Raw genomic sequence first — 27,492 nt, 5'->3', positions numbered from 1 at the left:
CTAACCTAAGTCTTCTATGTCTTTCCTTTCCCTGCTTACATCACTTTCTCTATTTCCATTTCCACTTTCTTTCCCTTCTGTGTCTCTTGTTTTCTGTTTCTTAAAAAAAGACACATAACCTTTACCCATTTTCCTTTAAACTGTAACAGTTTTTCTCTAAATAGAACATTGTCCCCTCTTCCCCTCTTCCTCTTGTTCTTCCTATAATTTTCTGTTCTTCATTTCCTCCTTCCTGCTTTACATATTCTTCCTTTTCTCCCCATATGAATTCTATTTCCACCTTCCTTTTTCTGCTGCATTTCTCCCTTTTTGTAGTCTTGGCCTCTCTTAATGTTATGCCTGCCTTTTTCCAGCTAGCAGGGTGGCGATGCTGCATACTACTTGCAGTTCTTCAGTTACAATCAGTATGTATCCCCTATTTTGTCTGAAATGCATACTTATAATTACGTAAAGAATGTCGTCTCTCAACCTGCCACTGCTACTCATTAGTATCTGAAAAAGTAGGCTGTTGCCTACAAACTTGCATGGCTCTCTGAACCAGTTAGCCAATATGGTGCCACCCTCCCGTCACTTCAGACTAACATGCCGAACGTCCTTTGCACTATTCATTAACTCACATCAATGAATTAATTCATATGTCCTGTTGTCATTTTTTTAGGTAAACACATGTATTTAAAATAGTACTGATTTAAATGGAGTCTAAAGTACCACTAGAGTAAAAATTTGTCATTGTACCAATAAAATATTTCTCATTTCCAACCACTGGTGTAGGGCTGTGTGAAGCTTCGGTCCCTGATTCCATTCAGCGGAGATTCGGCCTGTTTTGCTGGCCGAATCTCCAAATCCAAATCAAATCAGGATACCCTTTAATCTCTCCAAATCAAATCAGAACCCTCCAAAGCGATTCAGAGAGATTCAGAAAGATCTGGCAATTTGGACACAGACAGAGCTTTAACTGTTTTTTCTACATACCTCAAGGTACCAGGTGGCTCGTGAATGCTGTGATGCTGCGGTGCATGGAGTGTCCCACTGGAGCTTAGAGGGCTCCCCAGTGTGCTCAGCAGCAGACCCAGAAGTGGACCAGAAGCACTTCTGGGTCTGCTGGGGAGTGCGGGGGGGGGGCCTCCCATAGCCCCTGGCTTGGCAACTGGTGCCTCCTGGGTCTAGGGGGGGCACCTAGGGTTCCCCCATGGCTGATTGCTGAGCTGGGGGGGCATGTGAGTGGCCCCCCCCGCATGCTCCCCAGTGAACTTGGAAGTGGAGCAGAAGTACTTCCGGTCAACTTCTGGGTTTGCTGCCAAGCATGTGGGGGGCCCCCCCGTGCTCCTCTGGGACACTCCATCCACCCCAGCATTGCAGCATTCACGAGCCACACCTGGTACCTTGAGTATATAGAAAAAACATTTAAAGCTGTGTCTATGACCGAATTCTCTGAATCAGCACTGAATCTTCAGATTCGAATCTACCAGTATCGAATTGGGGGCAGTGATCCAAATCAATGTATCGAATCACTGTCCCTGATTTGGGCTGAATCTGAATTGAATAGGGCCTGTTTTGCACACCCGTACAATGGTGCAGTAGATGGGGGTGGGGGGGGGGAAAGAAAAGGCAGACAGAAGGCAAGACTGAAGTGAGGACAAAGCCTAACTGAAAGAAGGAAACACAGAGGTATTTTACGAAGAATAATAGACTCAAATTATCTAAACATTATCATTTCAATGTTCCTGAGGTTGATAATACTAAACTAACGCATTCTTCACATAGTGATGAACAGTTAGTTTTACCTTTAATTCTGCACTATACATATTTTAAAGGACGAGGAAACCAGGCAATAATACATCTGATATGCATAAGATGCTACACTAAGTGAGCCCAAAGAGACAACTTAGAGGGGTTATTAAACCAAATATTTACTATGCATACTGTAAATCTCTTTTTAGTGGTACACCCCCTACCAGTCTCCTATGTTCTTCAGACTCTTTTTTCCTTCTTTTTACATGTTAATTGCCAGATACTCTGTGGTATGATATTAAAACCCACAGTAAGAAGAAGTATGAATTTATTTTTTCCTCCCAAACAAATAATACATTTGTGTATTTTTTTTTAATCATCTTAGCATTTACAGAATTAGATTAAAAGTACCGGGAACTTTTCACATTTGAAATTAATGTCCATTAATAATACTAAGACAGCCATATTACAAAGTACTCTAAATAGAGTTAAGAATGACATTTGGAATTGCTCACCTTAGCCAAAGAAGCTTCCATTCTGTTTTTTGAAGATAATGAATTTTCAGTTGAATTTATGAAACTACTTCCAACACCAAGACTTCTATTTAGCATTAAATTATTTCCAAGATTTCCAAGCTGAGCTATATCTAGAACTGGACTTGCAGTAGGACTTTCATTTACCATGTTGCTGGCAATTAAAGACTTGCTCCTGTGATGCTCATGGAGGAGTTTTGCATTGGCTTCTGCTAGCCTCTCATTAGCTCTGTGAAAAATTAAGACACATAAAAGCATTTTTTTGTTAATTCTTGCACCACCACAACTGAATTTTATTATCTGACCAGTGTGCAATCTATTTTATAGATGCATATATGATTTCTATTACAATATTATCTGAAGACTTTTGAAGCATTTTTTCTCATAGAACTCTGGTGAGTTGGAATTACTATTATTCTTGTTTTACACACAGACAAGGTGTGTAATATAAAGACAATGTCTATGCCACAAACTTGCCATATCCTGCAGGGGGCCCCCACACATCACAGTTTGCTTGTACCAGATCCCAAAATAAAAACAGTGGCATGTTTAAGGGTTGTGTTGCCAGGCATGGTAAGTTTGTAGTCCAGACTAAGTCACTTACCCAAGGTCCAACAAGAAGTGTCTCAGGAACAGGTTGGGAATTCATAGACAAAGCTTGAAGGCACTTTTTGTGATTGTAAAATGCAGGCCACAGGACATTTCCAAAATAATTATTTTTCAACTAGAACCTGGCTGTTAGAAAAAACACAGATCCTGCATGTTCCCAAGACACAGGCTAGTACTTTAACTGTTGGACAATACATCCTTTCTTCATCAGTGACTTGGATGAGGGGGTAAATAGCACCCTGTTCAAATTTGCTGATGACACTAAGATGTGGGGGGATGTGGGCATGCTAGAAGGAAGGAATAGGCTGCAATCAGACCTAGACAGGTTACAGGGGTGGGTGGATGAGAATAGGATGGGATTCAACACTGACAAGTGCAAGGTGATGCACCTGGGGAGGAGGAACCAGCACCATACCTACAAGCTGGGGAACTCCCTTCTTGTCAGTGCAGAGGCAGAAAAGGATCTTGGAGTCATCACTGACTGCAAGAGAATGCGGGCCGGCAGTGTGGGGATGCAGTCAGGAAAGCCAACCGTACCTTGTCATGCATCCACAGATGCATCTCGAGCAGGTCCAAGGAGGTGATCCTCCCCTTTATGTGGCACTGGTCAGGCTGTGGCTGGAGTACTGCGTCCAGTTCTGGGTGCCGCACTTCAAGAGGGATGTGGACAACATGGAGAGGGTCCAGAGCAGGGCCACTCGCATGATCAGGGGTCAGCAGGCAGGCCCTACGACAAGAAGCTATGGGACCTGAACCTGTTCAGCCTCTAAAAGAGAAGACTGTGGGGGGATCTAGTGGCCTGTTACAAACTAGTCAGAGGGGACCAGCGGGCACTGGGGAAGTCCCTGTTCCCCTGTGCACTACCAGGAGTGACCAGGAATAACAGTCACAAGGTGGCAGAGGGTTGATTTAGGCTAGATATCAGGAGGCACTACTTCACAGTCAGGGCAGCTAGGGTCTGGAACCAACTTCCAAGCGAAGTGGTGCTGGCTCCTATCCTGGGGGTCTTTAGGACAAGGTTTGACAGTCAACTTGCTGGCGTCATTTGACCCCAGTACTCTTTCCTGCCATGGCAGAGGGTCGGACTCAATGATCTGCTCAGGTCCCTTCCAACCCTAGAAACTATGAAACTTTCAATGAAGGCTGCTCCTGGGAAGTGCTGGGAGATAAACTGCCTCTCATTACCTCACAGGGTAAGCCTATTTATTAAAAACTCAACTTATATATTGAAATATGGATTTGGGCTTGTAATACAAGAAACACAATTTCTTTCTTACCATGAACAAAGAAGAAATTACTACAGCCAGAAGACATACCCAATGAAATTGAAAAAAAAAATTACACTCTATAAAAATAAATGATATTTCTATTACATATAAACTATTAAATGAAGTTACCCATTACTAACTGGAAAATGTATTGCTTCTACAAATGGCCAGTCTTTATGCAGATCTTATTGAGTAGGTCCAGCTGTGAGGGGTTTTAGGAGATAAATATAATAAAAGGGGAAAAAAGGAACAGTTTATCATTTGTTTTAAAATAAAGGTTTTGATTTACCTTTCCAATTTACTTGCTAAGGATTTTCTTATTTTTAATTCCTCTGCATACAGGTCTTTGTACCTTTCCAGTTCTGTCTGGGTGGACTCCTTTTGAAAAATGCTGTCTTGCTGGGTGTTTCTTATTCTAGCAAGCTCAGATTCCAGATCTCTAATTCTGTGCTCCAGTTGGTTTCTCAGGGAAGCATTATTAGCTGCTCTTATTTGTTCTAACTTCTCTTGGGAAGCTGCCTGTGTCTAAAGCAAATAATATTATCCTAATAAATTGAAAGGCAAAGGGAAATTTTCCTCTTGGTCAGATTCTCATCCCCAATTTAAATACATCAATTTACTCAGGTAGGTAACTACTATCCCTTAGTGCCAACAATAATGCAGGGAAGAACCTGAAATCACTACACAAAAGAGTGACTTCAGCTTAGAAAGAAAATCCCTTATCAAGGCCTCTGTTATATCAAATCTGGTATGCAGATGGCAGTGTAATTGCAGCTCCAACCCCAGTGCTAGTGCCAGAATTCCAATTAACTTATGATCTCATGCATATAACTATCCAATTGCCCATCAAGAATGACTGGGGGGGGGTAGGGAGCAGGTGAGGACGGAGCCTCGGCCCACCCTGGCCAGGCCAGCTCCTCCCCCCGCTGCAGCAGCAGGGGGAAGGGAGGAGTGGGCCCAGACCTGATGCGGGGGAGGAGTGGGCCTGAAGGTGGGGAAAAGCCAGGCTGCCATGACAGGGTGGGGAGCAGTGGGCCTGGGCTGACCCGGTGGTGATGGGGGGAGGGGAGGAGTGGGCTTGAGACCAACACAGAGGAGCAGGGGTGGGGAGGAGGAAGCTTGCTTCTTCCCATCCCCTGCAGCTGCTGTGTTGGGCTGGGTTGGGCTGGGCTAGGCCCACTCCACCGTCCCCATCACTGCTGCAATGGGCCAGCTTTTCCCCCTGCTCAGGCTCACTCCCCCACAGTGTCAGGTCTGGGCCCAGTCCTCCCCTGGCCCCACTGTCAATGCCATGTCACATCCGCTCCTCCCCCCCACAATTGGGTCCACTCAGGGACAGGAGGAGTGGGCTCAGGGCTGATGCGGGGGAGGGGGTGTGGGAGGAGTGGGCCCAGGCCCAAGGTGGGGAGGAGGCCCGCTTCTTCCCTCCCCCAGCTGCTGCCATGACTGTGTCGGGCCAGGCCCGCTGTTCTGCCCCCCTGCCGCAGCAGGCTGGCTTTTCCCCCACTCAGGTCGCATTTGGCTGGGGCCGACTCCCCCCCACCACATTACCTGCAGGGAGCAGGGTGGGGGGTTGGTCTCATCCCCCACTTCCATCCGCTTTGTTGCCACCACCAGGAAGCAGGGCGGGGGTGGGAGGGGTCGAGGCCAGTTGTGTCCCCTGTGTCCCCACCATCAAGGTGGCAGGCTGCCTTCTATCAGAATTCTTCTTCTCACTCTGACTGGCTGTTTGTCAGCCAATAAGAGTGCGAGTAAAGCATTACAGGCAGACAGACAGTAGGGAGCAGGTGAGGATGGAGCCTTGGCCTACCCCTGGCCAGGCCAGCTCCTCCCCCCACCACAGCAGCAGGGGGAAGGGAGGAGTGGGCCCAGACCTGATGCGGGGGAGGAGTAGGCTATAGTAGTCTATAATATTAGACTACTTTCAGAAAATGAATAATTATTAGGAACTGAAAATGTTAGGGCTAAGTACAGACATTGAAGAAACCCAAGATGGAAATGCTTTAAGTGGAGCACTTTATTCAAAGCACTCTGGAATGCATCAGGACAGAACTGAACACACAAGTGTTATTTGGTGGAGGAAGCTTGGACCCTGATCGCACAGGCTGTGGCCAGCAGCCTTCGGGTGTTTCCATGAAGCTGTGGGAGCAGCTGAGCACCTGGCCATCCCTGAGCAGCTGTGGGGGCCCTCTTCCCAGTCCCAACCCCCTGCCAACTGGCTGCTGTCATTGCTGTGGGGAAAGGGGGGCGGGGTGCAGAAAATGGAGCCTCTCTGCCCTGTGGAACCAAGCAAGCTCCCAACCAAAATCTGTGCCCACAAGCTTTGCGGGGGTGGAGAGGAGGTAGAGAGGCTCCAGTTCCCTAGGCTTCTGGCTGCAGCTGGGGAAACAGAGCCTCTCTGCCATGTGGATTGTCTCCTGCAGGCCTGCAGGCATGGGCCAGGTCTGCACAGCACAGAGGCTCCATTTCCCCAGCTGCAGCCAGGAGCCTGGCGAAATGGAGCCTCTCTCTTGCACAGACCTGGGCCATGTGGATGCTGGGAGAGAGTTCCTGGATTCCTTCCCCTGCATCCCCACCCGGCTGGGTTGCAGTGCACAGTGGGGCTGGGACATTTGCGAGTACAGAAACCCCCCTTCCACTCCCCTCCCCAGGCCAGGCTGTGTATGGGGCTGGGATCAGAGGCTGTCACTGACTCAGATTAGTGACAGCTGGGGGGCCAGAGCCAACCTGGCACTCAGGCAGGGCACAGGACCTAGAGTGCAGCCCTGCACAATGCCACCTGGGATGGTGATCGCTAGGGATCTGGGTTTTCTGTTTGCTTTGGAAAAACATGGATTTTCCCCTTTAAAGGAGAAATGCATGTGAAACACGGGTTTTCCATTGCAGACTGGCAGAGTTCCAGGGAGGGCTGCAGGGAACTGGAAGATGATGATCAGGGAGGGGGCACATGCATGTGGTAGCTAGGCAGTGGTGGAGAACCACTCCTGTAGCTACCTGCAGGTAAGTTTAGCGGGGTGGGAAGGAATGGGCTGTGGATTAGGAGTGAGGATCACTGGTAGGGCCAGGGGGCTGTGGTTTGGGAGTGAGGAGCACCAGCATGGGCATGAACCAGCAGCAGGGCACTTGCATATCAGGACTGCTCAGTGCCTCAAAGCAGAGGAGGTGGGGGCAGCTGCAGCTGGGCCTACATCCTGGTGAGCAAAGGGAGCAGGGGGAGCTCTGATTTTCCATGATAAAAAACCCAAAGTAAAACACCAAAATTTACAGGTATTTAGAGTTTATTTTACTATAATGATGGAGGCACTGGTAGGCTTCCAAACTGCTTTAAAATTGTAAATATATCAATAAAGCATTGTGTTCAACTGATACCTGTATATATAGTGATATTACATTTTAATCATGGAAAAACACAGATTTGTGAAGGTTTAATCAGAGAATTTTCAATTTTTAAATGGAGAAAACCAGGATCCCGGTCGCATTCTAAGTTAATTCTTGATGGAATCTGGCACAGATGTTTGATAAAACGCTTTAACAGAAAACACTTTAATGGTATCATTGAGAGTTAACTGAGAGTGCAATCCATTATTTTTGAAGCACTCTAAAAGCCATGAATATTTGTTCAGTTATAGATTTAGCGCACTTTCTGCCTGTTTAAAGTGAGATAGGTCTAACATCTGTACCTAGCCTAGAAGAACAAATTTAGGTATATAATCATCTGCCATGTAAAGTTTGAGTAGCAATGACACTTAAAGCATGTATGCATCCCGTTGCATATACTCAGAAAGAATGTAAGAAACTTTAGCCTCTTAAATATCCCCCGATTTCTCTCTCCTTCTAGGAGCTGATGAATAATACCCTAAGGAATAGGGGAGGAGGGAAGCTTATTCTGGTCTATAAAATAAATATAGGGCATGTCAACATGTCACCCTATGGCAACATAGCAACGTGCTATGTTGCTGTACAGCACACTATGGTGACATAGCAATCACATGGGTCTACACATGATCGGCAGCTATGTCGCTGTTGTGGCTCTAACCATGCGCTGTGCATATGGCACATTATGGGCAGTTACTGCCCAAAAGGAAGCACTAAAGCATGGTGCTGTAGCAATGTTGCTATACAGCGATGTGTAGATGCACCCACAGAGAACAAAAACGTTATTTGGTAAGGCTTTAAAATACTATTCTTCTACATGGTAGACAGGCTGGGACTCATTTCCATGGTCAAAAAAAAGTGGGGTGGCACTATAGGAAAGGAATAAAAAATTGTGTCCAAATTTTCTTTTCTTTGTATTTTTTCTTTTTCATGTGTCTCCAGTACCCCAATTACTATACTAGAAACATCTGAAAATAATGTTTTCAGCTATAAAATGAATGTAAAATGAACACAAATCTTATATGAAATAACAAGTAGTAACTATATTAACCTGCAAAAATAAATTGACTTCTCCTAGTTTTTGTCTCATTTCTTGTCTGGCTCTCTCTTCAATTTCTCTTTTATATTGTTCTATTTGATTGCGTTTCATCGTATTCATTTCTACTTGGCATTTGAGGTTTGCAACTTCTTCCTCCAGCTGCCATTTATTCTTCTGCAGCTTTTCATGATTCTTACTTAGTATGTTCATAGAAGACAACTGATCTTGCAGATCATGATTTGCGCGTTCTAACTGCATAGATTTTTTTGATTCTATCTCCAGCTGTTGGGATAGTTTCTCTATCTGCACACATTGAAAAAAACCCAAAACTATCAAATTATCAAATGGAATTCAACATCTTCTAAATTCTGTGAACGTCTGTGAAAAATATCAATAATATTTTTTTTTACAATTCAGAAGTGTTATATGGGAAATGAACAAAAACTAGTTTAAATGTTCTTTAAAGATAGAACTTTTAGAAAATTTCTCATATGGTTACTTAAGACTCTAGAGGTGCGGCTGCCTAGGACTGGGTACTCAGCTGACCTGACAGGTGCTCAGTTTGAGAAGAGAAGAGGGGCTGGTCAATCTGACTGAGCCAGAAGCGCCTGCCTCATCCTGCAGATATGGTAGAGTACAGCAGCAGAGCAACCACAATATTTTGCTCCTATCCTACTGCAGCTGCCTCTGTTCCCTGGGAAAATACTATATTTACCATTATTCTCAGGGAAAGACTTTTTTTTTGGTTCATTCTGCCTTTTAAAAATAAATAACGTATTTGGGGTGTGTTGTATATGAGAAAATACAGCAAATTCCATAGCCTATGGACCACTTTTTCTGCTGACTCAAGGATTGATTGTGGATTCCCTAACAGACAGATTGTATTGGGACACTAATGTGAAAAGGCAAGGCTATAAAATGTAGTCTTGAAGACAGCCACATTTATACAGCAAATAATTTACCACTGTCTTAATGTTATATTATTAATTCTGTTGTAAACGAATTAGCCATTTAGTATTCAGTACAGATAAAGCTGTCCATGTGAAAAAATATTTACCCATAATTCTTTTTTGAAAGCTGTACTTACAGTAAGTCTACATTTATTATTGATCTTCTACTAGAATTACAGAGGCAATATATGGGGAGATTGTAATATGATGTGCCTTTCAGTCATAGCTGTTCCGTAAAAGAAACTTCTGTTCACAGTATATTAGTGGCTGAACAGAAGGACATATCAACTACTTGAAAGTTTTCTTAAAAGTCAATAGTTATATGAACCAAGAGAGGTAGTTAACTGTGTTACTCTGAAGTCAGGGAGGAGGCAGGAAAAAGGCAGGTTGGGGGTGTGAATCTACCCTGCCTCCTATAAGAACAAAAACACAATTATAATATAGTCCCAGTTCTAAAAGGGACACAGAATGTCAAATTTCAAGCAACAGAACTTACCTTTGTTCTTAATCTACTAACTTCACTATCCATTTCAGAATATTTGTTCTTCAATTCTCCTTGGAAACTAAATTGCGACTCACTTTCTGTAGTTTCATATTCTTTTAAATTCTTCTTATCTGTTTTTAGAAGTTTCTTGATTCTGCATAGCAAATACAATGGAAAGACAAATAAACTCATCCTCTTTATAATTGCTCTTTAGGTATTTAAATACTGTTATCAGATCCTCCCTCAATCTTCTCTTCTCCAAACAAGACAACCCTAGTTCTTTCAGCCATTCCTTAAAAGTTGTGCTTCCCAGGTCCCTAGTAATTTTTGTTGCTTTCTGATGGACTTTCCAATCTGGTCATATTCTTCTTGAAATGTGGGGCCCAAAACTACACACAATGCTTCAGGTAAGGCCTCACTAGGACGGAACAGAGAGGAAGAGCTACTTTTTTTCATTTGCAATAGACACTGTTGTTGGTACAACCCACTATGGTGTTGGCCTTTTTGCAGGTAGAGCACACTGTTGGCTTACTTATGGTCTGCTGTAATTTGCAGGTCCTTCTCTGCAGTACTGCAGCCTAGTTAATCATTTCCCAGTCTGCATTTGTGCATCCAATTATTCAGTCCCAAATGGAGGAGTTTGTACTTGTCCCTAGTGAATTTCGTTTGATTGAGCGCAGGCTATTTCTCCAGTTTATCCAGGTAATTCTGGATCACAGCCCTAGCCTCCAGACTGTCTGCAACTCCATCCAACTTGGTTTCATGCATAATTTTGCTAAGAACGCACTCATTCCCATAGTCCAGATCATTAATGAGGATATTAAACAATACTGGATGTCTGTATGCAGGTATAGGGAGTCAGGTGCTCTGTGCTTTCCTATCAGAGAGAGAACTGCATGGCACAATAGATCAGCCCAATGCATTTTACACTATTCTGTAATTGGGCACTTGGCTGTATAAGTGGACATTTACTCTCATACTATACACCCCAGATAAGTCACACACATTATTTTGGGAAGGCAGAATGAAGAAAAAAAGATTTTTCCACAATCTTACTTCCCACAGACTGGGCTTTCCACCCTGGGCAGAATGCTGTCCACATGGAGGAGGGGCAGAGTCCACTCAGAGTCACTCACCTTCTTGCTACTGCTCTACAGCTAAACCTTTTCCTAGCCACTGCCAAATGGCCAGCAGATTTTGGCTGCTTAGAGGCTGAGAGGGTTAAAACTCTAATTCTGGACCTTCTGTGAGAGGGTGAGTGACACTGAAAAGTGGATTCGATCAGTATTCTATATGGCAAAGAGCCCAGTAGAGCCATCTCCCGGCAGCCCTTCCAGCATCCCCACACTTCCATTCCAGTACAGAAATCAGTTTCCTCACTTAAGACATGTACCTGATTTTGGAGGGCTAATTGTCAGGCATGCTGTGCATGTGGTATATGAATAAATACAGTATAAAGATGTGTCATTAAATAAACAATTTTTAAGATTTAATAGTTGAGCATTAACAGTATGTACATGGTAATGTACAAGATTTTTTCAGTTAAAATGAAGCAAACTGGACCAAGTCAAATTTTAGCTCACTCTTAATACTTTTAAAAGTGATCAAGGACCCCTACTCATTATACTTTTTTTGCAGTTCACTGTTTCTTTTCATTTCTTGATCCAGCTGGGCTTCCACCGATTGTTTTATCTCTAATAGCTTCTTCACCTTTTTCCTTTCACTTTCAAACTTTCAAAAAGAAAAATACATACATATTACTAGATATAATTTAATGACAGTTTACATGTACCATTTGTGGATAGAAGGGTCTCTCTACACATTGCCATATGGTAACACTGCTATGGCTCTGTGTTTTACTACTTCCTATTGAAGTAGTAAGCCACGGTGCAGTATGGGTGGTAACCGTGCATGGTGCACAGTTAGATTTCACCACTACAGCGATGTAGCTGCCAATAACATGTAGACCCACGTGATTGCTACTTCACTGTACCACGCCATACGGCACCATGGCGTATCGCTGTGTCGTTGTAGGGTGACATGTAGTCACGTCCTAAAGGAAGCAGAATCTTACATTCCTGACAAAGGTATTGGAACATAATTTAAAATTGTGATGTTTTGTTTTAAGCTATGTTAAATATACATTCACGGGTAGGAGGCAGACACAGGTGACATTCAATGTTGTTAAAGTTATTAATTTACTGTTTGTTTACTAATAACTGTTCTATTTTTTTTCTGTATTTTCTTGGCTCCCACACTGTGATTGGGGCTGTCTGCATGTGTACGAAGACAGACTGTGCATATCCAGGATGGTCTTCATTACTTCTAAAGGCAGAAAACAAACTGGTGTGTTCATACCTAAAAATTGATTTTGGATTGTACTTCTGTTTGGATTGAAACAAGTATGCATTCTTCTTTTCTCTCTTTGAGGTAGTAGGACCAGTTAGCATATCAGGATTTTGGCACTCCCAGTACCCTCATCATGGACACTAATCAAAATGCTAAATGTTCTAAAAGTAATATTAATTAACTAGCTTAAAAAAATCAGAATCATCAGTCCCAAATCCCAGTGGGAAGTGGGGCTTCCGGAAGAGGAAGTATCTTCATAGTTTCCTATTTTAGGAAATGTAAACAAAAACATTGCCATTTTATGCTTAAATCCAGATCATCATGGAATTCAGTTAATTAATGACCTCAGCAGAATCAGAGAATGAATAATCATGTGACAGGAAATACAGTAAACTCTCTTATTTCAAACATATCATCTAACACAGGGATGTCCAAATTCTGAGTATTCGGGGGCCCTATGCCCTCTGGCCCACACCATATAGGCTGCATGTCCCCTAGCCAAACACCCTGCGGGCCGCATGGCACATAGGCTGCACACCATGACACACTGTGTGGAACCCCATGCTGCAAGACACTCTCCCACTGCATTGTGGCAGCACCAGTGCCCCAGGTGGCCTCCCCATTGTGCAGTCTCCCTCCCTTATGCTTTGGAGAGAGGGAAGGAGGAAGAAGAGAGTAATTTGGGAAATAGGGGGTCTGAGATTCGTTTCAAGCAGGAATACTTCTATAAACCTTCTACCATTTTTGCAGTGCTTTAGGAGGCATGCATGTCTATCCCCTTGACATCTGTAGAGCTACAAGTGTTTGTAGTGATACTAATGTAATGTCTGTCTATGGCTTTAAGCACTTAAAGTGAAATATGATTTGGATCTATGACTCCTACAGTCTACTATATCATGTATACAGCTTCCCAAGAGAAGCACATCACCTTTCACATTTGGAGAGGTTCTCAGCTTGTGGGTGGTTTTCCAAATCACAAGTTATCCTGAACATGAATTTCAAATGATATTTAGAAGGTTGACAACAACATACTAATAACGATTGGCTTGGACCTCCTGGCTAGATCAACAAGCTTGCCTTGACCACGAACAGATCTGATGACCCAGCTTGATGCCTCAGACTGTGACTGATACTGAGCATGACCTCAACTCTCACCATGGTAACCCCTGTCCTACCATGCCCCTTGGACTGACTGCCCATGCTCTAGTCCACCCTAACAAGCCTTTCCTCTTCAAATTGAAAACCAGAATGATTTTCAGGTAACTATCTGCGACAATAACCCCCCCTCCCCCCAAACAACAACAACAAACTATCGACACATTGGTGGAGATGTTTAATATGCAAAAAGCTACTGGTGAGATCTAACGTGAAACCCTCTCAGCAGTTTTGCTACCCTTGTTTTTCTACAGAATCCTGCAGACACAACAAGTGCGTCAGAAAAGCTTCTACCATAATCCTTGATAGTAATAAAATTCTTACACCTTCCTGTCCACTAGTCCCATGCTGAAGCACCCTTGTGCCTCAGCCATCCACTTTGCAGCACATGGAGCCCCATCAGAACAGCCCTGGGGCTCCATGTGCCATGGAGCAGCTGGCTGGGGCACAAGGTTGCTTCTGCACAAGGGCTGCCTGCCAGCTAGGCACATGCTGAAGCACCCATGTGCTCTAGCCAGCTCTGTCAATGTCTACAGGTGCGCTGCAGAGCATGAAATACCACTACTGCAGGATAGTACTATTAGCTGGACTACTCTGCAGTGGTGTTTATTAGTCTACTGCAACCTAATAGACATGTGTAGACAGTGACATTTTTGCTGTGGAGCTAATAGTCAGCTAATATCTCATGTAGGTGTGCTCGAAGAGAATGATAGTATGGTCTTCAACGACTGAGAAAGGAGAATAATGAAATACTCTCACTACATGAGTTCACATGTACAGCAGTATTTGCAGCTTGTAAGATTCAAATAATAAGCTCTTTAATATATCTGCTGTTACAAGTAAAATATATTACTCCAATTCTGCTCAAAGTAGAAGAACAGATCTTCTTTAACGTTTAAAAGAAGAAAAATACATTTCTGAGACCATTATGTTTTAGCCATAGCTAATGCTGGCTTACAACAGGCAGAAGTCCCACTTATTTTAAAAGCTGGAACCCAATTAAACTATTCAATTATTTTAATTTTACAAATTTTGGAAGACGACATAGGACTCTGCATTTTGCTTCCTTCAAGGCTTCAAGTGTTGTGGGATCTTTTATAGCCAAACATCTTTAGACAAGTTTTAGTGTCCCTTCAAAGCTTATAAATGCTGTTTCTAGCATGAGCATAACTTCTTTCACTACAAAGTAGCAACTGGAGGAAAAGTGATTTGCACCCCTTATGCCATCAACATCAAATTGGCATGGTTACCAAATTGGCATGGGATTGTTAAGAAAATTTGTAGTACTCTAGTTGCAATAGAAATGAGCTTTCTTATTGTGATTTTGATCTTGATGTTTTGAGTACAAGAATATTGTGCATTCTGTGAAGTGAAACTTTACGCAGAGAAACTTCATTAGTTTTATGGATTGAGATATAATACAGTCCTTTCTGTTTATGACAAAGTAATATAACCTAATACAGGAAGCCAATTCTATTAAATAATATTCTTAAAACAATCAGAATATTCTGTGGCTTTCGTTATTTGCAAAAACAAACCAACTGCAGATCTATTAGTTTGTCTAGCATTGGCGTACCTTGGATTTAATCCCATTTATTTCTTTTTGGAAGTGTACTTTGTCCTCTTTTACGTTGTTTTGATAACGTGTTTCAGCCTCCAGTGAAGCTTCTGGTATTGATTGCTTTTTAAGAGCATCAGCAAGTTCTTGCTGCAGTTGTCTTACCATCCCCTAATGAAATATCTTCAGGTTAGTATTGAGAAAGGATACATAAATTAGTATGAAGAGGCTAGATCAGGATATAAAACCTGTGAACTGAAATAAAACCCACAACTGACTTGTTTAGGAGTGTATTGAATGCTAAATGATTGTAACTGCTAGAGAGGCCCTGTAATAGCAGCACACTACTTCACCCACTTTAGTCAGTAAGAAGCAGCTGGACAATTGGTGCCAGTTTATGAAGACTGTAATTTCTTGAGAGGTTAAAATGAGCTAAACATTTTAGTTTTCCTAGGAAATTTACTGAATGCATCTTTGGGGTTTTTGGTATAAAGTTTAAAAAATAAGACTTGAGAATCACATTTTCTAAATCAAACACCATATCATTAGTATATTCCCTGCCAAGACACATTGCAGGACTATTAAGTGTTCAGAAAAATGAGTGCCCTTTTTGGTTTATTGCTGCTTCATATTTGCATTCTCTCAACAGTTCCTTTCTTTAGGTTTTCTCCCACATAATGGGTCACAGAAGAGGCAGTAATGTTTAAGCCCCTCTGAGATACCTTTCGAAAAGTACATGCCACATAAAAATACCATACTCAGGCTTTCCAAGAAACTTATTTTGGAATAACATAGAACTTTCTGTACTGACAATCAGACTGGACAAAAAAACAGTCACTGGGATTATTTTTAAAAACTTTTGAAGGAACTGATTGTTGTGACACGTTAACATGAAGTAACAACAACCACCACCACCACAACAACCAGAGAGACTCCAAGATAAAGTATTGAAAACCCAGCTAGGGGTTAATTATTTTGGGTTTTTTTAATTAGCCCTGACAAATGGCTCATTAGGCAGCACTTTCACATATTTGACATGCTCAAAATCTGGAATCATGATGTAAGTAACAGAATGCAACTTCACAGTGTCATTGCAGATTCCAAGTGGCCCTACAACCTATGAAGTAAGCCCTCTGCCTATGTAAGCTTATGCTATACATCTCTGTAAAGCACCTTTGTCTATGAAGGTGGAAATCTACCCCAACTACCACAACCTATGGCAGTAAGCTACTTAAGAATGGATGATTTTTTGAGCCCCTCCGCACATATATGGCAGGAGGTGCAATTGTGTGGATTGTACATTAGATCCTATCACACCTTATTGCCATGAGCTTCTGCATGTGGGAACCCTATCAGCTGACCCAGGCTCCCAGCTGCAGGTGGGCTTCACATATCCCTGCAGCTGGAAGACTGTAGTTGCTGCAATTGCCCAGCCACAAGGAGGGCTCCTAGCACTCTGCAGCTGGGAGACCACAGCAGCTGCGATCTCCTAGCCATGGGACGCCCTATACACACTGCAGCTGGAAGCCCTGTCAGCTGGGACCTCCCAGGCTCAGGAGTGCACGTGGCCCCCTCAGCTGGGAGCTCTGAACAGCTGGCGGAGCTCCCGGACATGGCCACATGTTCAATTAATAGCATGCATGCAGGGCGATCACCTCAGGCCCCATTCTTTGGGGGGCCCCGTGGAGCTCGGCAGAGTGGCTATGGCCCCTTGTGCAGGGCCTGCCTAGTGCTAGTGACTCTATGCTGCTGCCACTGCTGCCAGCTTTGCATCTGGCTGCTCGCCACCCCTCCCACCCCTGCTGACAGCTTCTTCACATCTGGGCCCTGCACAGGCTGTTTTGCCCTGTGCCCCGCACCCTGCTATGGTCGTCTCTGCATGCATGCTACGAAGCAGTTACAAAGTTATCACACATATTTTCATGGGTGACTGGTGCTTCCTGAGTTGGGGGGGCACTAGATAGCCAATGCGGGGAGGACCTCCATGGCCGATCACTGATGGGGGGAACCCTGCAGCCAGTTGCAGATGTGGAGAGGGTAGGAGGGGGAGCGGCTGAGCATGGAACCACCAGCGGCTAAACTGGCAAAACTGGAGGTGAACATCCACTAGCACTTCCAGTTTTGCAGCTGGTGCTTCCAGGGGTACATGGCCAATCTCAGGAGGTACACATGCACTGGCATGCATCCCCTACATATTGCCAATGCATATTTTTGTTATAAGTTTGTAGCTTATTCCTTTTTTTATTATGTCATTAATTGACTGAATGTGGGGCTGGGTGACTATTTAAAGTGTGATTAAGTGGTTGTTAATCATGCCTTAAGTGTAATATGTAGATGGGGCTTTAGATTTTATATTAAAAAAGCATGAGAAAAATGAGAAAATAGTCCAAAGGGATATTGTCAATATCAAAATCACTGTTCTGCCAGATAATTACAAACTATACCTAAAACTACTCTTGGTTGTATTCACTCAGCTCAATCCCTTATGTACTGTGCCTTGTGTTAAACCACTTTTTTCCTTGCTCTGTTACTTACATATATTCTTTAATACTCCTCTTTCTCACTTGTTTCCCCTGGATATCCAGGGGTCAAAGAATATCCACAGAAAAAATCCTGGAGCAATGCACACTCGGCCAACGCATGGTACTGAAAAGTGAAGCCAGCCTGGTCCAGCCTGGCCCACTGCCAGTCAGGCTCTGCACAGAGGAACTGCTGTGGCTGCAGCCTCAGGAGTCCCCCAGGACAGAAAAATAGACAGTATATTTCTGTGTAAATAAGTTAGCATCATTACCTTCCCCAACGATTATGGTTCAAAACAAAGGAACTTGGTGAATAAAGTTCAAATTTTTTTGAAATTTTTATACTTACCTCTCTTTCAACTTTCTCAGTTTCATATTTAAAGACTTGCTCTTTTAAATTATTGCATTTGGTGATTAATTTCTGATTTCTTTCCTCTATCATATGCACTTGTTTTTCTGTATCAGCTCTAAGCTTATTGGAAATATCATTAAATCTGTCTTGGATATCACTCACTACTTTCTCTTTGATGATCCCTTTACTTCGCATATCTTCCAGTTGCTGCTGGAATAAAAGGTTTTCACTTTGGAGCTGAGCCAATCGTTCTTGCATTGCTTCCTGTTTTACAATATATTTGTTTATCTGGTCCTTTTCCATTTGTTGAGCATGATTATGTTCCTTTTCCTGACACTGTGCCTGGTTTAGTCCCCTTTGAGCACTCTCTAAAAGGAAGGTTTTTTCTTTAAGAGTTTGCATTACTTGATGAAGTTCATTTTCTAAACGAGTAATTTTGTTTTCAGCCTTATTAAGCTGTTGAGACAAGTTACTGTTGGTCTCTTGCAGATTTGAGAGGTCATGACTGAACTTGTCTTGCAAATGAAGCCACTCATCATGCTCTCTTTGCAACATCTGCTCAACATCGCTTTTTGATGCTTGACAACGTTCAAGCTCTTGAACAGCCGAGTTCAAACGAGAACGAAATGATTCAAGCTCTGTTTCTAGCCTATCTTTGTTTTCTTTTGTCTCCTCTATTTTGGAGGTCAGCATTGTAGATTCTGTCTTTAATACATTCAGCTGTCCGTTGTACTGAAAAACTGTTTGTGTTAGAGCTTTCTCATTTAGTTCTAGTTCATTTTTAAGACCTTCATTTTTTTCTTTCAAGGCCACATTTTCTTTCAAATATTTAGTTTCTTCCTCTTGGTGCCGAATTCTTATCTGATCAAGTTCCAGTCTTAGAATAGCAATTTCATTTTGCAGCATCTGATTTTTGTGTAACAAATCCTTTTCTCTGTCATGGTTGTCAGGTACCTAAGTAATTGAGAACACAAAACAAGGATGTACAGGATAAATAATGAATATATATTTAAAGCGTAAAACATGAAAATATATTTTGATATTTTAATAACAAAGAATGACTTATGAAACAGCTTAGCCATAAACTACAATCTAATTTACTGAAAAGATTTTGAACTCATGCTATCTTCCAATAAATACATATTTCAGAACTATAAAACGTCACCCCAACCAAAGCAGTAAATCTCATCCATGGCTTTTTTTTAAAACCAACAATTGAAGGATTAAAAATTTCCTTAAAAATATGCTTTATGGTTGCTGTCCCCCTGGCAGAATCAGGAACAATCTTGTATCTCCCATTTCTTTAGTTCTGTATTTCAATTGATCGCTATTTACTGTTTTTATTTTCTTTAATTATTTCTATATGAATATACTTTCCTTTAATTTTGAATATTAAAAGTCTGAAAAGTGTTACATTTTTCTGCTGTTTCTCACCCCATATTTGGAAGTTTTAGTATGTAACCACTAGTCCTTCAGTCAGCATAACACTCGTACACAATTTCCACCTGAATATTTACTTAGCGCAAAATGCTCCCTACACAAAACCTGGCAAAGAATTCCTCAATTACCAGACTTTCACATGGTGCAGTAATAGACCAGAACCTGTTTTTTCAGGATGAGTGTACATGTTATGTATTGTTAATAAGATTTGTCACCTCTTGCATCAAAGGTAGTAGATTAGTTTTGTTAATGAAACTGATTCTCATTTCCTTCATTTCCTTTTAGCTGTGGAGGTTAACAAAGTCATCACTACCAGTTGGTCTTCCTTCACTAAATAGTCTAATTCAAAACAAGCATCATGAGCAGAAACCATGCCATCACTCAAAAATTATAATGTGTGCCAAACAGTTTTTTTCCTGCGAGTCTGAAGGATACTTTGTATAATCTCATTAATAAATAATCAAAAGTTACTTTAAAAAAGGGAATTTTAGAAAACTGCTTTATTTTTCAGTTTATTTTCTCTGTGTCTTCCATAACAAATTTGTTAAATTTAAAACCTGCAAAAGGTGTGGACTTTCTGCTTTACACAGTGCTATCAATAAACCAGGAATCATAAAATCATAGAAAATTAGCATTGGAAGGGACCTCTGGAGGTCATCTAGTTCAACCCTCTGCTCCAAGCAGGACCATCCCCAACTAGATCATCTCATTGATGGCTTTGTCTAGCCAGGTCTTGAAAACCTCCAAGGATGAAGATTCTACAACCTCTCTGGGTAACCTGTTCCAGTGTTTTGCCACCCTCCTAGTGAGAAAATTCTTCCCAATATCTAACCTAAACTCCCCTTGTTGGAACTTTAGGCCTTGTTCTCTCATCTGTCACCACTAAGAACAGTCTAGCTCCATACTGTTTTGAACCTCCCTTCAGGTAGTTGAAGGCTGATATTAAATCCCCTCTCAGTCTCCTCTTCTCCAGTTTAAATAAGCCCAGTTCCTTCAGCCTCTCCTCTTAAGTCATGTGCCCCAGACCCCAAACCATTTTTGTTGCTCTCTACTGGACTCTCTCCAATTTGTCCACATCCTTTTTGTAGAAGGTGGCTCAAACTGAACTCAGTACTCCAGATGTGGCCTGACCAGCACTGAATAGAATAGAATAATTACTTCCCTTGACCTGATGGCAACTTACCTACTAGTGCAGCCCAATATATCATTAGTCTTCTTGGCAGCAAAAGCACAATGTTGGCTCATATTCAGCTTATTTTCCATTGTAACTCTCAGGTCTTTTTCTGCAGAGCTGCTGCCCAGGCAGTCAGCCCCCAGCCTGTACTGGTGAATGGGATGTTCCATCCTAAGTGCAGGACTTCGCATTTGTCCTTATTGATCCTCATGTGATTTTTGGCCCAATCTTCTAATTTGTCTAGGTCACTCTGAATCCTAGCCCTTCTCTCCAGCATATCTACTACTCCCCCTAGCTGGTGTCATCTGCAAGCTTGCTGAGGGTGCACTCTATGCCATCTTCCAGGTCACTGATGAAGATATTGAACAAAACTGGCCTGAGCCTGCATTGATTCAACCTTTGTAGGTTAGTCTAACCTGACTAGGCTAAATCACTTTGTAACTGTACAGACATTCCCTCTGGACTGAAAAAATGCTGACACATGCCTGCAGTGGCTCAGGCTAGAAGGCAGAGGGTCCTAGAGCAGCCCTTCCTTCCCTTCCACAGGGCTGAGCTGAGGGGGCCATGGCCAGGCCCTGACAAGACACTCTGATTGCTGGAGGGGTTCCCCCCTTGATCACAGAGCATTTATCAGCTCTGTTATCAGCATGTAGCATCCCATCACAAAACAAAGCCTTGCTCATTAGTTCAAGCTCTTCTTAAACAGCTTTTTCCAAAGGAAGGAATTCAGGGACATTACCAGATGAGCTCCAGAAAGCCCTAAATGGACACTGTCCTGTCTTCCTTACACAGCATTAGCTAGCATATCACATGCTGGCTACGGTCCATGTTGTGGGAGAGAGGAGGAAGGGATCTCTGCTTAAGCAGTGAGTGGGTTGGGAAGGGGAGAGGGGGTCATGGGGAAGCCAGCAGATCTTGCTGTGCCTGAAAATCTCTGCTGGAGCTGCAGCCAAGGAGCAGAGAGGAGGTGCCAGCTCTGCTGTGGAGCAGACAGCTCTGCCCAGCCCAGAGAGCATGTCGCTGCTGGGTCAGACATTGCATAAACTGCTTTAACCCAAATCAATTAAGTCTGATACAACATTCAACCAGGTTTATCTCAAACTGCTTTCAGCCATTTTCAAACTGTTTTATGTGCACTGAATGTCTGCTCTGTTACAGGAATAAACCAGTTTCTGATCACTTAAGCCAGTTTATTCATAATGTCTGTCTTTAGCTCTATTGGTTTCCCTGCATCCACAGAGCCAGTTACCTCATCATAGAAGGCAATCAGGTTGGTCAGGCATGAATTGCCATTGTTGAATCCATGCTGATTGTTCCTAATCACTCAGTGTGTATGAAATGGGCCATATTCAATTTGAATTTGGATTCAGCTTGAATTGGGGTCAGTGATTTGTTTCATTGGTTTCAAATGTTTTTTCTACATACCTTGAGATACCATGCCTGGCTCATGAATGCTGTGATGCTGGGGTGGATAGAGTGTCCCACAGGAGTGTTGAGGGGAGGCGGGGGGGCATGTGCTTGTCAGCAAACCTGGAAGTGGTCTGGAAGTACTTCTGGTCCACTTCCGGGTCTGCCACCAAGCATGTGGGGGGCCCCCCTGCAGCCTCCCAGTTCAGCAGTTGGCCACGGGGGGACCCCAGGTGCCCCCCCAGACCTAGGAGGCACCAGTTCCCGAGCCGCAGGTGCCCCCCCTTTGCGTTCCCCAGCGGGCCCAGAAGTGGACCAGAAGTGCTTCTGGTCCACTTCTGGGTCTGCTGCCAAATGCACTGGAGAGCTCCCCGTGCTCTTGTGGGACGCTTCATCTGCCCCATTATTGCAGCATTCATGAGCCACCTGGTACCTTGAGGTTTGTAGAAAAAACATATAAAGCTGTGTCTATATCCGAATTACTGAATCTCTCTGAATCAATTTGGAGGGTTCTGATTCAATTTAGAGGGATTAAAGGGTTCAATTTGGATTCAGAATCAGAGATTTGGCCACCAAATCAGGCCGAATCTCTGCCAAAGTGAATCAGGGACTGAAGCTTCGCACAGCCCTACTTATCACCTTCTTCTCCTCCAAGAGCTTAAAAATGGATTCCTTGAGGACCTGCTCCATGATTTTTCTAGGAAATAGCGGCAGAAATTTCAAATAATATGTCCATAATACTTGTCAGAAAAGAAGCCAGATCAATACTGCAGCTTAATTTTCTCTTCACTCTCAACAAATTAAAAGCAATTAGAACAACAGAAAATATTTTGTTTTTAAAATAATTTTCAAGTAGAAAACTGAACAATTTGATGTGAAAGTGTTACCTACGTTACAAAATAAGTACACTTTATTAAGTTCTAGAGAGAAGTATCTATCAAATCCTTGATTGTAAAGTTGGAAGTGAAAAGAAAAAAAAAGGGATTGCAAACCTATTTCATATTCATAAACAAAATACTCTGGAAAATATTTTGTCATTTAAAGTTAATGCCATGAGGAAAAACCTCCAAACAAACCAAGCCAAAAAGCAAACAAACCCTAAACCCAAACCAAACCAAATGACTCCCTTCCCCCCTGCCCCAAACCCTCCTGTTTACTTTCATTATATAGACCTGAGGAAGGAATTCAAAAATCTGTCTAACTTTATCTCAACTACATAACTGGTCCAATAAAAGATATCACCTTAAGAAACCTTGCCTCTCACATAATTTCTGGATCATCACGGCTACAATATCACTCTTACCTACTATAAATATAGTGTAATTTTACTTGAAGTGAACAGAAAACCACTTACTTCTGAACTCTTAGCTATCATTATTTTTGTTCCTTTTTCCATTTCCTTCTGCCTCTGAAGGTGGTTATTTAAAATACCTTCTTGAAGAGCTCTGGCACTCTTTTCTTGAGAGAGCTGTTTTTGTTTTTCACTGTGCTCTTCTTTGATCTAAATCAAAAACATCTTATATACTTCAGTACTGGAAAAATGAATCAGATAATTTCCCTGAGCATCACTTCTCACTAACATAAAACAGGTTCTGCATATTTGCCTAAGCAAAAGTTTTTTTTGGTATTTTTCTTCTATATATATGTTCCATAAAAAAATATACCTTGCAAAGATAGGATTAAATAATCTTTTGTATGGTCTATTTTAATGGCAAAGTTACAATACAAACACATCTGTGTTTCTAATGCATCTTCAAAGAAATTACATTTTAACTAAATATAGATTGAAACTTAAAAAACATTTTCCAAAACTGTGAGCACAAACTCTTGAATACAACTGAGAATGCACAAATAATTAAAATTTCATAGTCCTGATTCAGGCATAGCTGAAATACATCACTATAGTATTTTGTATACGTGAATTTAATTAAGGTATTAACCTTGGCAATGTGGAACACCTTGACTTCAATGGAATGTAAAGTTTAGCACATTAGTTAAGCTGTGATTAACAGGAATTGAGTTCAAGAACATGCTTAAGGTAAATCCATGAGCTTTGCTGAATCAGGGCTTATATACTTGTATTAATTAAATCCAAGACTTGGTTAATTTTTTTCCCCTGTAATTTCTAAGAAAGGGTCAGATTTGATTCACCAACCTTACCAGTAATTTATAATAACAACAAGACCACACAAGTAAATTTTTCAAAAATATTTACGTTCCACTGACTTTGCTATATCAAGCACGACATATTAGCCATGCTAATCTGTTCTGAAGAGATGCAATTTTAAGACTGCTTAAAAAGCATTTCAGATGCAATGGCCTTCAGAAGTTTATCATACAAATCCTGAAGCAATAGGTTCAAGTTCAAAAGACTAATGTATTTAGTATGGGGCAGTAGTGGAAGGATAACCAAACTCTTTTATTTTGAACCATTTTCTTGGGTATGCCAATGCTTCTGTTGGGACCAAAGCCAAAGGCTCCTGGCTAGAGAGTCTTGCCCTCCAATCAGGGTCAGACTAATTGCCATATTTGGGGTCAGAAAGGAATTTTACTCCATGGTCAGATTAGTACAGATTGTGAGGGTTTTTCTCTTCCTCTGTAGCAGGGAGGTATGGCCCTCTACCTGGTATCTCTTGAGCATATATTGAGAAAGTTTCATAGAAGCAGGACATTGGCTGCTGTGATTCTCCTGCTTTACCTGTGGCAGGCTAGGGTATTGTTGTTATGTCACGGTTGACTGTAGTCTTATGTAGACTTCAGAATATGGATTGTGTAGGATGGTTTGGATAGTGATGATCCTACCTCAGGCAGGGGGATGGATAAGGTGACCTCTGGAGGTCACTTCCAGCCCTACTTCTCTATGACTTTATGACGTATTAGTGCCATTCACCTTTGAATCAAATAGGCTAAAGCAGTTTGGACTAACTCAGTATTGGTTCCTACTTTAAACAAAAATTGACAGCTATTTGAGCACTTAATGTGTAAGAATGAATGCATATCCAGATGACCACACAGCAAATGCTTTGTGTGGATCAGGTCTAACATCACAATAGGGACTTGCAATTGTGTTCTGAGGATAAAGATGATGTGAAGGCTGAATTTAAGAATGTACAATGTTAAATAGGACTTAATGTTAAATATCTTTCAACACTAAAGGTCCTAGATAGGTGAAGTCAAGTGAAAAGATCCACAAAATCACATGAAGACAGCTGGAAAATACATCATTCTTATAAGTGATTATTTTTTAAATAGCCTAATAAAAGATGCACTGATTTGCAAATTAAAAAGTATGACTTCCATAGGAAGAAGCTGGTTATTAAGTAGCATTTGAACTCACAAAGACTATTCATTTGTCTGAAACAGAGAACAGGAATCGAAAGGTTAGCAATTCTTTGCTGTCACTTTTTCAAATCAGCTGCACTTAGATTTTAAATCTAGTCTTCACTTATAAGTCTGAAACTTGCAAAATTTCTTGGAAAAAGGGAAGGAACCATGCTGCTACAAATGAGAGAAAAAGATAATAGATTAACTCATCTTTCCACCTTAATGCAATGTTGTCACAGATTTTCTATTAGATAGACTTATTTCATGGTATATAAAGGACTAAATGGTCCTTTCTGATGGACTGGTTGCTTTATATGGAAAACTATTTTGGCACCAAAAATGTAAGAAATTTTAAACAGGGAATGTTTCATAGGCAATATAATTACCTGGTACCAAAGCAGACAAAAACATGTCCCAATTTCTCGTATTTTGCAGAAATGGGATACTTTCTTTCCATTTAACAAGTTCAGTACAACACAAAAGTTTCCATAAAGAGGTTGTTAAATTTATACATGTTAAAGGAGACAATACTTACCATTCGCTGAACTGTATTCACAAGACCTTTTATTTCTTGAGGCGTTTTCTTTTTTAATCCCAGGTCTAAACCATTTGAGGGTAAATTAATCCTTTTATGAGAGCTGTTCCTCACAGGAGGAACAGAAAATGATATAGGTGAAAGAAAATTGCTTTCAGTGTTGCCAGGTGCATGCTCTCTGCACGAAGCATTAGACACAACACAGCCACTAAGTGGAGGACTACAAAAAGAAGAGAATGGCTCCTCACAAGGCTTCTTTACTTTCTTCATTCTGTTATTTCTTTCCTGGCTATGGTCCACATAGAAATTGAAAGAAAATCCTTAACACCGAACACTAAGGATATCTATTTTTCAGCAATGTAACAGCTGGGCTGATCAAATATTTCTAAAATCAGTGTGTGGCTTTTTCAGACTGTTAAATGTTTCTATTCTGGACTCCAAAACAAAATATTAAAGATAAAAGGTAAGGGTCATATGAGGATAAGAGTTAGTCAAAAAACTTAATGTCTTGATGTTCTTAGAGAAATTTTACCTCTCATACTAAGAAGGGATGAGAGGAAAGAAAAATAGGCCAGCAACTAACAATTCTTAGATTTGAAGTCAAATAGGCATATATGGAAAAATGAAAGTAAAACTAATGTACTAACAGTATTGTTCGACTTAATATTATCATAATCTGAATATATGTAATCAATTTAATATGGGAAAATAAAAGTGAGGGAAAGCTAGGAATAAAGCTTCATTTCCCTTGCACTGGCACCTTCTGCATCTCCCACGCGCTGGCAGTTGACATCACTAGCCACTAGAAGTTTGCTTGTGCAGTGAATTATGATGTCACTAACATAGTGCATACCTGCCCAGCCTTGGACTTTTGTTTTTTACTTCTTTTCATAAGGTTAAAAAAAAAACAAACCAAAACAAGACACAGCTTTGTTCCTCATCAGTAAGTGAGACTTGTTTAAAAACCAAGTATTTCTGTCAAGAACTGACACAGAACAGTGATTAGAATTTTTTCTTTTTAATTTAACTCAGAAAATTGCATTCTCAGAGCATGAAGCCCCTACAGATTGACAACCTTGAACATGCCTCTGGAAAGCAGTGATGGTCTGAACAAGCCTTCCTATAGAACTGAATGGCAGTGCTAGTGATCAGAAAAAAGAAACTAATGGGCACTGGGACTACAGACCCTTTTATGACTTTTCAGCAAGCAATGTAAGTACAATGAAAAGGATAGAAACAGATAGAAAAATGAGATGGGTGGGCCTTTGTAAAAGCAACACATATGGCAGGTGCAAGCACTCCTAACAGAAGAACTCTGAGGGGCCAGATCTTGAAAAAGAAAGAGAATTTTGCCCGCAAACGTTTAGAGGACAATTTTCAGCCAGCAGAAACATTTAGCTACAATTCCTTAAAATGTATGTAGTTAAGCAGCATTGGAATGCCACATCTGAATTAAAGAAGATGTCCTGGATTTGGGATTCTAGATTTTGTAGAATTTGGTATTTGGTATACTTAACCTCTTTCAGGTAATTTCCCAATGTTCACAACTCCATTTCTAGACCCTCAGGGTTAGTTCAAGTTGTTGCATCTCCTCCAACTATTTACAGTGTTGACCCTCTTTCTTTCTTAGCTGTTCTCTGTTTTTTTCATATAGAATTGCTGTACTCATTCACTTCTTTCCTTGTTTCAG

General features: G+C 41.6%; 1 protein-coding gene across 1 annotated transcript; it reads right to left on the bottom strand.

The window, feature by feature from the left end:
• Positions 1 to 27,492, bottom strand: LOC149865686 (ankyrin repeat domain-containing protein 26-like). Its single transcript, XM_090041566.1, has 11 exons — positions 27,320 to 27,492; positions 23,298 to 23,444; positions 17,920 to 18,876; positions 15,060 to 15,222; positions 14,521 to 14,585; positions 11,617 to 11,720; positions 10,002 to 10,143; positions 8,568 to 8,858; positions 4,431 to 4,666; positions 2,247 to 2,493; positions 1 to 99 (listed from the first exon to the last, which is right to left on the bottom strand). The coding sequence occupies exons 2-11, from the start codon at positions 23,337 to 23,339 to the stop codon at positions 1 to 3; spliced, it is 2,346 nt and encodes a 781-aa protein (XP_089897692.1). The 5' UTR covers positions 23,340 to 23,444; positions 27,320 to 27,492.

The sequence above is a fragment of the Crocodylus siamensis genome, chromosome 4 (genome assembly GCF_052110815.1).
Source record: "Crocodylus siamensis isolate JL-2025a chromosome 4, ASM5211081v1, whole genome shotgun sequence".
Taxonomy (NCBI): domain Eukaryota; kingdom Metazoa; phylum Chordata; order Crocodylia; family Crocodylidae; genus Crocodylus; species Crocodylus siamensis.
The sequence above is the reverse complement of the archived record's forward strand: the minus strand, read 5'-3'. Positions and strand labels throughout refer to the sequence as shown.

Bases quoted from the DNA above. Each gene is read 5' to 3' on its own strand.
- LOC149865686 (XM_090041566.1), bottom strand. From the start codon at position 23,339: ATGGAAAAAGGAACAAAAATAATGATAGCTAAGAGTTCAGAA. The intron at 14,586-15,059 runs GCTAGACAAACT...TGGCTATAAAAG, and splicing joins TAAATCCAAGGTACGCCAAT to ATCCCACAACACTTGAAGCC. The intron at 8,859-10,001 runs GTAAGTTCTGTT...CAATGTGTGCAG, and splicing joins TTAGTAGATTAAGAACAAAG to ATAGAGAAACTATCCCAACA.